This window comes from Mandrillus leucophaeus, unplaced genomic scaffold (genome assembly GCF_000951045.1).
Source record: "Mandrillus leucophaeus isolate KB7577 unplaced genomic scaffold, Mleu.le_1.0 Scaffold200, whole genome shotgun sequence".
In the NCBI taxonomy this organism is placed as follows: Eukaryota; Metazoa; Chordata; class Mammalia; order Primates; family Cercopithecidae; genus Mandrillus; species Mandrillus leucophaeus.
In genome coordinates this window covers 166,840-178,165 of record NW_012102033.1, presented here as the reverse complement: position 1 = coordinate 178,165, position 11,326 = coordinate 166,840, and the positions used below count along the sequence as shown (strand labels likewise).

Genomic DNA, 11,326 nt, shown 5'->3' with positions numbered 1-11,326 from the left:
AGACCCCTGCAGAAATCAAGACCCCCAAAATCCAGCCAGAGACCCCAGAAATCCAGTCAGAGACCCCTGCAGAAATCAAGACCCCCAAAATCCAGAGACCCCCGAAGAAATCGAGACCCCCAAAATCCAGAGACCCCAGAAATCAAAGCCCCCAGAAATCCAGTCAGACCCCCGCAGAAATCAAGACCCCCGAAATCCAGCCAGAGACTCCTGAAATCCAGTCAGAGACCCCCACAGAAATCGAAATCCCCAAAATCCAGCCAGACAGTCCCCAGAAATTCAGCCAGAGACCCCCCCAAAATCTTGTCAGAGCCCTTGAAAGCCCTCCAAGGCACACACCACCCAGAGCTCCTGCCAGGGCCCCATCCTGCTTCAGTGTCCCCGTCCCAGTCCCATCAGACCCCCGAGATCAACCAACACCCTCGGGGTCCCTCAGGACTTCGTCCCAAACCCAGCCCGTGCGCCAGGGCCCGGCCAAGGCCATCGCCCCCCTTTGCACCCTGCAGGGTGTTCCAGACCCTGGAAGGGCCTCTCTTCAAACACCTGTGTTTCCAGAACGTTCCAGAAGTGCACGGTGGCAGCGGGCCCACGTGGCTCAGGGAGAGCAGGTGCTGGGGAGCTGGGTGAGGACAGGCGAGCCCAGGCTCGACTGGTGGCCCCAAGGGGCGCCCATGCCTGCTGTGATGATAGCAGCACTCAGGTCTCTCTGTAGCTCCCAGAGTGCGGCCACTAAGGCACTGGGTTGGCCTGGGTGGAATGGAGGCAGGATGGGGCCCCCCAAACTCCTGTCACTGCTTCAGTGACTGCCCAGAGCAGCCGCAAGTGGGGCTGGCAGGGATGAGGAGGAGGTGGCCTGGGCTTGGGGGACCGTGTACATTCTGAGTTGGAACCCAGGGGAGCAGCAGATTTGGGGCTGTGATGAGGAGAGACCTACAGGTTGCCCGATGGAGAGAAAAGGGACAGGAAGAGGCAGGAGCTTCAGAAACTACTCCATGCCACTCTAGCCTGAGGGACTGGAACTTAGTCCTGGGGCACTAGGGAGCCATGGGAGGGTTGGGAGCAGGGGGCGAAGCAAGATCAAACTCCCGTGAGAAGCCAGCCGGCCAAATCCAGGCTGATGTGGCAAGAACGGCAGCTGTCCAGGGCCGTGTGGGAGTCAGACACAGCCCCTCGCTTCCCGGAAAAGGCCACGCGAAGCCGAGGCAGGATGCAGGAGGGCGTCCCAGGCAGAGTCCAGCTCAGAGTGGCTGGAGCATCATGTGCGATTTGGGGTGCTGAGGTGGGCGGTCAGCCATGCAGGGCCTTGGCGTCAGGGCCAGGGTCTAGCCCGTCCCCAGGGTTCGGGGAGCCATGCAGGGGTACTGAGCAGGGGAGGGGCAGATTGGCTCTGGGGCCCTGTGGGGACAGACTGGAGGGCAAGCCTGGGGATAGGAGGCTGGGACAAAGGCCAGGGAAGAGAACCAGGCAGCCTGGGCCAGCGATGAGCCGTGTGAAGGAAGGGAGGCATTGACACCCCCCAACCCACCCACTAGCCGCTTTGATGTCAGCCGCCTCGTTCCCCGGCCCACACCTCCAATCCATAAAACAGGTCGGAGCTGAGCTGCTCAGGTCCCAGCGGGGGTGGCAAACAGGTTGTGAGGATCCAGAGGTCCTGGAGCACAGGTGGGGCCAGGCAGGCCTCGACCCTTGGTGGCTGCTCTGAGGACACCATTCCCCTGCTTCTCCTTCCAGGAGTGCGCAGGGCAGCTGGTCCTTTTCCGTCCCTCCCCGTGAAGGAGGGAGGCTGGTAGCTTTGCCAGCAGCTGCACAGCAGCAGGGGTGGCCCATGGACCTGCCCGAGGGCCCGGTGGGTGGTCCCACTGCGGAAAGTAAGTGACTGGGACCCTGTTTGCCCCAGGGAGGGTGAGGAGGGAGCCATGGGTGAATGGGCACCAGGCTGTGACTCGGGGACTTGGGAGAGGTGACTGAGGGTAGCTGAGCCTTTGCATGAGTGCAGGGTGGAAGGGAGGGAAGGGACTCTGGTGGATTAAGTGCCTACTGTATGCCCGCCCACCTGTCTGTACCCCTTATCTCCTGTGGGGAGGCTGGACTGTGTGAGAGCACAAGCAGCTGCACCCCTTACTCCTCTCAGATCACTGCCCAGATGGTACTTCTTACTTATGTAAAGCAGTTGCCCTGTGACACTCTCTCCCCTGCCCTGCTTCACTTCTCCTCGTAGTGCTCACATCTGTCATGTTTTGTCTCTGCCTCCCCCACTAGAGCATGAGCTTCACAAGGCAGCGTCTGTTTTATTCACTCTGTTATTCCCAGTCCCTAGAGCAGCGCTGTCCTGTGGAAGTACAATATGAGCCACATACGTAATTTAATAGTTTTTAAAAGAAAAAAGGAACAGGTGAAATGAATGGTAATAATAGATTTTCCTTATATACCCAGAGTAATACCCTCTATGTATTATATATATAAAATATATCCAGTCTATAGCCAATATAAAAATGTATTCAGATATTCTCTTTTTTTCATACTAAGTCCTCAAGATCTAGCGTGTACTTTACACTAACAGAGCATTTCAATCCACACTCGCCTCAGCTGAGGTGCTCCGGAAGGAGAGATTGCCCTATTGGTTGGGACCCCAGAGCAACTCCTGACTCATCGTAGGCGCTCAGTTATTGTTGAATGAACGGATGGATACAGGCTGAATGGGTGTGAAAGGCGGCTTCAGGGGGTGGGGAGGAGGCACTGGCATTGCCTCTCTGAAACTCATCTGCCAAGTGAGAGAGCCCAGTCTGATGGGGATGGCAGGGCCCCTTTCTTAGAGGCTCCCAGGCATCCACAGCACAGCCTGCGTCTTTTTCTACGAAGCCCCAGGCCTCAGGAGGCTTTCCAGATAGGAGGGTCAGAGGCAGACACCAGGGTGTGGGAACCAGAGGACAGGCCATCTAAACTTCACCTGCACCAGCAGAGGGCGTGCAGCCACCGGGATCTGGGTGGCAAGGGCTGAGCCAGCTTCCAGAGTCTCCGGAAGGAAAGGTAGGAACACACCCAGAAGGAGAGGTGGAGACAGAGGAAGGCAGAGGGAAAAAGAAAGAGCAGAGGAAGGAAATAGAAGGCTTAGGGAATGGAGAGTGGCTGAGATATGGGAAGGGAAGCACAGAGAATGAGATACAGGAAAGAAAATGGGGACAAGGGACATGGAGGCACAGAGACAGGACATGGGGAAGAGAGACTGGGAGAAAGATAGAAAGAGCCAAAGATAAATGTAAAGAAGAGGCAAGGACAGAGACATAGAGGAGAGAGAGAGACACAGAGGAAGGAGATCTTTCTCAGGAACAGGAATGACATCTCCCTGGGGGAATCCCAGGATGCAACTCAGACACATGCTGATCCTCAGAGCCAGCACGACCTGACGCCAGTCCTGAGTTCTATTCCCAGCTTCGCTCGCTCTGGCAAGCCCCCCTGGGTGAACGATCTCATTGGGCCTCACGATCCTTGTTCATGTAACATGAGAACAACAGTGAGGGGGCTGAGTATGGTGGCTCACGCCTGTAATCCCAGCACTTTGGGAGGCCAAGGTGTGTGGATCACTTGAGGTCAGGAGTTCAAGACCAGCCTTGCCAACAGAGTGAAACCCCATCTCTACTAAAAATACAAAAATTAGCTGGGCCTGGTGGCAGGCACTTGCAATCCCAGCTACTCGGGAGGCTGAGGCAGGAGAATTGGTTGAACCCCAGAGGCAGAAGTTTCAGTGAGCGGAGATTTCGCTACTGCACTCCAGCCTGGGTACCACAGCAAGACTCCGTCTCAGAAAAAAAGACAGCGAGAGGAGGAAAACAGACTGGGGCTAAAGCCCTGGTCTTCCCTAACTGTGAGTTCACACGCCCCTTCCCAAGGGCCAAACCTAGGAGCGTGGGTTCAAGCCAGAGGGAATGTAAATGTCACGCACTGCGAAGAACCCAGGAAGAGCTAGAGGGATGAGAAAGTTGACTCATATGTTAAACAGGGTGACCTTTGCTGAGTTCTTAGTTTCTCTATGCTTTAGTCCCCTCATTTGTAAAGTAGGGATTATAATAGCATCGATTATTAATATGCTACTAGACAGTTCATGTAAAGTGCCCAGAAAAGGCCAGGCACCTACTAAATGCTCAATAAGTGTTCAATTATATTCTTGAGTTCCCACCACGTGCCAGGCCCTCTGCCAAAGCCCTTCTAGATTTTATCTCATTTTCTCTCTAGGAAAGAGGTAACACCAACCCCATTTCCCAGAGGAAGAAACCGAGGCCCAAGAGAAGTTGAGTCCATTGCCCCAAGTGCCGCCACTTGTCTGAGGCCAAGCCTTAGTTACCCCCTGGATCTACCCAGTCCCGCAGCCTGTGCTCAGTGAGCTGCTGCACCCAGCTGTTCAAGGTCAGGGCAGGGAGCCTAGAAGGTCACTTGCAGCCCTGGGAGGGAGGCTGGGCCAGTCCCAGTGGCTTCTGCAGTTGAGGATCTCTTCCTATGTCATGGAGCATTTGTTGAGCACCTACTATGTGCAGGTGTTGTGGCTACAACAGTAGACAAATAAACCCCAGGACGTGTGTGTGTGTGTGTGTGTGTGTGTGTACACATGTGTGCTTCACATACACAGAGCTAACTCAGCCCTGGTGAGGAGGATCACTCTACCCACCCACCCCCCATTTTACCAGTAGGGAAACTGAGGTTCTGAGAGAACAGACTTGCCCCCAGATGTGCAGCTGGACTCTGCACCCAGGTCTATGTGACACACGCATATGGTTTGATCCAGCTCACAGCCATTCCCTCACTGCCCACCCTGCCTGGTTTACCCCATCCCTTCATGTCTCAGCCCCCGGCCATGGGCTCCAATGATGCCAGCCTCGCCTTAGGGATGCAGGGAGGAGAGAGACCTGGTCCCCAGGGTGGGCTGGGAGACCGGAGATGCAGCAGGCGGGATCGATCTGGGCTGCCCACGCATTATTGGATTGTTCCTGGCTCCTGGGCCCCCCTTCACTCTCAGCTCCTCCCAGAATCGTCTCTTCTTTGCCCTCCCCCGCCCTGTCCTTTTCTGAGTCCAGCCTGGGAGGCTGGAGAGGAGAGGAGGAAAGGGTGATCTCAGAGTGTCCTTCTCTGGGCTCCTAAGCCAGTTGGACACAAAAAGACAGCCGGGGGGACTTCCTGGTCTGAAAGATGGGGGGAAGTAACTCAGAGACCCTCATATTGTTGCCCCTTCCTGAAGCTTCCTGCTGTTCCCCGCTGGCCCTAACTCTAGGTGCTCTGAGTGAATTCCCTCCCCTCTGCAGAGCCCAGGAGGCTGAGGACCTGGGGTCACCCCTCTTCCTTCCTCATTCTTCTCACTGGTGAGCTGAACCCTCTTGTCTCCCCAGTGTACCTCTGGGAGCAGCCTGAGGCGGCAAGGCTGGGGATGCCGGTCAGCTTGGAGGAGCAAATACTCAACTCCACATTCGAAGCTTGTGACCCTCAGAGGACAGGTGGTGGGGCAGGAGGGGTGCTAGGGACCAGCGCGGGCGGGAGAGGGGTGGAGGCTGGGAACTGGGGAGCCTCAGGGAGAAGACTGGGCTAGGGCCCCTCTTGGGGGTATTGCAGGAACAAAGTAGGTGATTTTGGGAAGCTTCAGGAAGAAGAAAGTGGATAACAGAGTGAAGGCCTTTTAGAATGAGGAAAACCTGGGGGACATTGATGGAAGAGGGTAGAGTTTTGGGGTCGTGGGATGGGGGAGGGAGGCAGCCACCATGGTGGAGTGGGGCATGGCTGGTGCTGTCCCCATGTCCATCCCCTTTGGTCCACCTTGTGATAGGGGGATGACTGGGCCCCATTTCCAGGTGAAAAAGTAGACTCAGAGGAGGGGAAAGGGCTTGCCCAGTGTGTCTCCACTGGGCTATGGAGCAGGAGTGCCACCAGCCTAGCCAGTGACATCCTGCTCCCAAGCTGCTGCCAGTCCATAGCCACCACTCTCCACTTGCCCCAGACCCCCTCACTGCATGCTCTGTCCCAGGCACTGTGGCTGTGACCCAGGTGCTGGCCTACCTGGAGGCGGTGACAGGCCAGGGCCCCCAGGATGCACGCCTCCAAACATTGGCCAACAGCCTGGACCCCAATGGGGAGGGCCCTAACGCCACCGTGGACTTGGACACTTTTCTGGTTGTCATGCGTGACTGGATTGCTGCCTGTCAACTACATGGGTGAGTCCCCACACCTTCATCCTTCTCTGGGAAGTCCTTCCTAAGATCTAACCTCATACCTGCTTACTGGAGCCAGCATCCTTTAGGCCCAAGGACCTACTGTGTTTGGAACGAGGCTGTGGAGAGAAAAATGAAGAGATGGGATTCAGAGGGGGTAGATAGGGAGTCTGAGGACAAAATAATTTGGATGAGGAAGCAGAGGGGGTCTGGGAGACAAATAAAATGGGGCTGGAGAAAGGAGGAGCTTGGGGCTGACAGAGGTCCCTCGCCATCCCTTCACCCAACCCACTCCTTGCCCCTCCTGCTTTTCCATCTGGCCACAGGCACTTGCCATCTGGCCTCACCCTCCTACCCTGTGGTGCCAGCTCTCACCTGACCCGGTCCCCTCCTCCCACCTGCAATCCCCCTGCCTGTGGCTGGTGAGGACTGAGGGGCGGCTACAGTGGGGCTCTAAGCCTCATCCCTTTGATACAGGGGATTAGAGCTGGAAGAGGAGACCGCCTTCCAGGGAGCCCTGACCTCCCAGCAACTGCCATCTGGTGAGATTGCTATATATAGAATGAAGCAGGCAGGCCCTGGGTCAGACAGTGTGGGAACTTACCACCCAGGGCAGAGCAAGGGATAGGGTGGGAACCAGGGACCTTTACTGTAGCCTAGAGCTGTGAGTGTGACTTTCTAGGTCCTCCGTCCCTTCCTTCCCTGAGCTTTGGGGTTTTTTTCTTCAGAGGATGGTTTCCAACTCTTCCTCCTCACACCAGCCCTATCAGAGAGGCCTACAAGGCCCCGCCTACCTCTGCTCCATCATCATTAACATCACCTCCTCCTCACTCTAGTCCAGGCATTCGCAGGCCCACTGGTCTTGCTGCCCTTCCTCGAATGTGCCCCACTTCTGCCCAGCGCAGGCCCTTGCTCAGGCTATTCCCCTCCACTCCTCACTCCCCAACCCCCTAGCCTTTTTTTTTTTTTTTAAGATAGAGTTTCGCTCTTGTTGCCCAGGCTGGAGTGCAATGACGCGATCTCAGCTCACCGCCACCTCCGCCTCCTGGGTTCAAGCGATTCTCCTGCCTCAGCCTTCCGAGTAGCTGGGATTACAGGCATGCGCCACCACGCCCAGCTAATTTTGTATTTTTCGTAGAGACGAGGTTTCTCCATGTTGGTCAGGCTGGTCTTGAACTCCCAACCTCAGGTGATCCACCTGCCTCAGCCTCCCAAAGTGCTGGGATTACAGGCGTGAGCCACCGCTCCAGGCCGTTATCCTTCACACCTCTGTCAAAGGGGAAGCCCTGGTATGCCCCTGGCTAGAGTTCCCTGCTTCCCATGCTCACTCCTAGACTTGTAGGCCTTTCCATTGGAACATCTACCTGCAAAGGAAATCAGATTATCTAGTTAGCCACCGGCGCCTGGGTTTAGTTGGCTGGTTTGCTCACCATTATATCCCCAGGACCTCACACATAAGAGGTGCTTCATAAAAAAGTGGTGGTCATGGACTGGGCGCGGTGGCTCACTCCTGTAATCCCAGCACTTTGGGAGGCCGAGGCGGGCGGATCACGAGGTCAGGAGATTGAGACCATCCTGGCTAACACGGTGAAACCCCGTCTCTACTAAAAATACAAAAAAATTAGCCGGGCGTGGTGGCGGGCGCCTGTAGTCCCAGCTACTCGGGAGACTTCTCGGAGACTGGCATGAACCCAGGAGGCGGAGCTTACAGTGAGCCGAGATCACGCCACCGCACTCCAGCCTGGGCGACAGAGCAAGACTCCGTCTCAAAAAAAAAAAAAAAAAAGTGGTCATGATTACAGCCGTGAGCCTGTAATCCCAGCATTTTGGAAGTCCAAGGTGGGAAGAACATTTGAGCCCAGTAGTTTGAGACCAGCCTGGGCAACATAGTGAGACACCATCTCTACTAAAAATAAAAAATTAGCTGAGTGTGGTGGCATATACCTGTGGTCCCAGCCGGGACACTGAGACAGGAGGATCGCTTGAGCCTGAGAGGTTAAAGCTGCAGTGAGCCGTGATTACACCACTGCACTCCAGCCTGGGCAATAGAGCAGGATCCTGTCTTTAAAAAAAAAAGGTGGTCATATTCCATTTCTCTAACCACACAAAAAAAGGTGGGGAGGGAAGGAAGTTCTCTTCAACCTCCTTCATCAGGCTTGGGGGCCCAGGGAGGGCTGCGAGCAGAGGAGGGACTAGAGGCCAGGAGGCCAGAGAAGAGGCTGTGGTGAGGGTCCAAGAGGAGAAAGCAAGGGCCAGGGTGTGGAGACAGAGAGGAGGGGTGGAGCAGAGAGTCAGGGGCAGGAGGAAGAAGTCTGCGCTCTGCTGGACTGGGGGTGACAGGGAGAGAGGGAGCCAGGTCCGCCCAGTGGCTGGGTGGTTGGTGGGGGATCTGGGAAGGGGAAGGTGAAGTGCTGCCCAGGGTTGGGTGTAAAGAATGTGGGGGGTGGGGGTTATCTGGGAGATCCAGCCTGAGCTCAAGGTAGAAGACAAGCAAGAGGGCTTTACAGTGGGTATAACTGCAGCCCCTAAAGCCCATGAGATCCTCCAGAGCACAGACAAGGGTGGAGCCAGACAGAGACCAACCTCATGGCCCTGGGGCACCTCACATTTAAGGGTAACAGGGAGGCCAACACCCTCTTGTCTGTCTCCCTCCAGGATGCCCAGAAGCTGAGGAGCCAGCCAACTTGGAGAGCTTCGGAGACGAAGACCCCAGACCCGAGCTGTACCTATCCTCACAGCCCTCCCTGACCCTCCTGCCCACGCCCTGTCCCCTCCAGCCTGCCGAGGCCTGGGTAGGGTTTGGGATCCTTCAGGGAAATGAGTGAGGGACGGAGCTTTGCCGAAAGTTCAGGGAGAGCAGAGGAGTCTCTCTCCTGTTTCTCTCTCCCTGAAAGAGCCACATCTCCCCACCACCAGCACCTACCTCAACCTGGGGAAATGAGGCAGGGGCTGTGGACAGTGACCTGAACCCCTTCCTTGCCCCTAGGCAAGCCACAGCTGACCTGCTGAGCAGCCTGGAGGACCTGGAGCTCAGCAACCAACGTCTGGCTGGGGAGAATGCCAAACTCCAGCGGAGCGTGGAGACAGCTGAGGAGGGGTCGGCACGCCTTGGGGAGGAGATCTTGGCTCTGCGCAAGCAGCTTCGCAGGTGGGCTTGACCCCACATCCACCCTCCCCAGCGCCCCTGCCTCCATCCTGCCTGCAGCACTGGCCTCTATCTCCCATGCTCGCTGTCTGCATCCTGCTCTGTCTTTGACTCTGTACCTGTCCTTTCTTTTCCCTTTTCTGTTTTTTATCTTTTGTGTCTCTCTGGTTCTTATCTCTCAGCCTGTTTTGGTCTTTTTATCTTTCCCTGGAGGAGGGTTCAGACTTCTCTCTCTCTTTTTTTTTTTTCTTTTTTTTTTTTTTTTTGTTTGAGACAGAGTCTCTCTCTTTCACCCAGGCTAGAGAGCAGTGGGCGTGATCACAGCTCACTGTAACCTCTGCCTCTGGGCTCAAGCGATCCTCCCACCTCAGCCTCCCAAGTAGCCACAGGCCCACCACACTGCCTGGCTAATTTTGTTTTATTTTTTATAGAAATGAGGTCTCACTGTGTTGCCCATGCTGGTCTCAAACTCCTGGGCTCCAGCCATCCTCTCGCCTTATCATCCCAAAGTGCTGGGAGTACAGGCCTGAGCCACTGCACGCAGGCTAGATTTCTCTCTTTATTCTTTTCCTCTCTCTGATTCTTCATGTCATTTGCCCTTTCGTCTCTCTGTGCTTTGTCATTCTTCATGTTTATCATGGTCTCCCTGTTCTGGTCCCCCACTCTCTCTAGGTCTCTTTCCCACCTCCCCCTCTTTTAGGTTAAAACTGGGTCTCTGTGCCCCCACCAGGTCTCTTTCTCCTCTTTTCTCTCTGGGTCTCTGTCCTCCCCTCTCTCTGGGTCTCTGTCCCTGCCCACCACCTGGGATCTCTCTGTTGTTAGTGTCTCTCAGAATGGATCTGTCTCTGTGCTTCTCTGCCTTCCTCTCTCTCATATGGCTGATCCACCCCCACCCCCATTCAGTACCCAGCAGGCTCTGCAGTTTGCCAAGGTGGTGGATGAGGAGCTGGAGGACCTAAAGACTCTGGCCAGGAGCCTGGAGGAACAGAATCGCAGCCTTCTGGCCCAAGCCCGGCAGGCGGTGGGTCTGACCCAGGGGAAAGAAGGTGCCCTCTCTCTTTGTTTCCTGGAGTCAGAGCAGCAGTGTGACTATGGAGTAGGAAGGGGCAGAGGCCACCTGGCTTTCTCCCTCTCTCTAGGCCCTGCTCACCCTAGACTTTTTCAATCTTACCTGCCATCCTTCTCATGACAAAGGAGACAGCAGGAGCCATTAGGGCTTCCCAGACCCATTCCCCCAACCCTGTCCTTCAATGACCCAGGCCCTGGTTGTGTTCTCAGGGGTGGGAGAAGGGCAACATGGGGGCAAGGAGGCTGGAAATGAAGCCTTTGTCCTCTCTCTGGGGTTGGTCAGGAAAAGGAGCAGCAGCATCTGGTGGCTGAGATGGAGACTCTGCAGGAGGAGGTGAGTGGAGGCCCAGCACCCACCCCCACCCCTTCCCTAGTCCTTAGGGTCTTCTTGACACCTCTCCCTTCTGCCCCCAACACCCCAGCAGCCTGCCACCAAACAACCTTCAGCCGGCTTGGGGAGACCTCAGAATGTCAGTAGTGTGGGAATGTCCCTGAGGTTACACCACACTGTGAGAACTACCATGCTTGACGAGAGTGTGGGGCATGGGGTCAGCCTACACAGGTTCAGGCTGAGGCCACCTACATAAGCGTGGACCAGTCCCTCCCTTCTCTGTGCCTCGGTTGCCTTGCCTATAAAGATGAACAAAACAATGGCATCTGTCTCATTGGGTTGTGTGAGACTTCAACTAGAGGATACTTGTAAAGTCTTGGGCATGAGGTAGGACCCATAGGATGTGCTCACTAACAGTTAGCTCGCTGGGCGCGGTGGCTCAAGCCTGTAATCCCAGCACTTTGGGAGGCCGAGACGGGCGGATCACAAGGTCAGGAGATCGAGACCATCCTGGATAACACGGTGAAACCCCGTCTCTACTAAAAAATACAAAAAACTAGCCGGGCGAGGTGGCGGGCGCCTGTAGTCCCAGCT

At 55.8% G+C, this 11,326-nt stretch overlaps 1 protein-coding gene across 1 annotated transcript in view; it reads left to right on the top strand.

Moving 5' to 3' along the window:
* The window catches only part of CCDC155 (coiled-coil domain containing 155), a 31,082-nt gene that overhangs the window by 1,405 nt on the left and 18,351 nt on the right, over nt 1-11,326 (top strand). Inside the window, exons 2-9 of the mRNA XM_011979284.1 lie at nt 1,732-1,868; nt 5,376-5,480; nt 6,005-6,191; nt 6,666-6,730; nt 8,844-8,910; nt 9,175-9,336; nt 10,237-10,354; nt 10,685-10,735. Of these exons, the coding sequence (XP_011834674.1) occupies nt 1,826-1,868; nt 5,376-5,480; nt 6,005-6,191; nt 6,666-6,730; nt 8,844-8,910; nt 9,175-9,336; nt 10,237-10,354; nt 10,685-10,735 (798 nt within the window). The 5' untranslated portion in view covers nt 1,732-1,825. The remainder of the gene's footprint in view (nt 1-1,731; nt 1,869-5,375; nt 5,481-6,004; nt 6,192-6,665; nt 6,731-8,843; nt 8,911-9,174; nt 9,337-10,236; nt 10,355-10,684; nt 10,736-11,326) is intronic.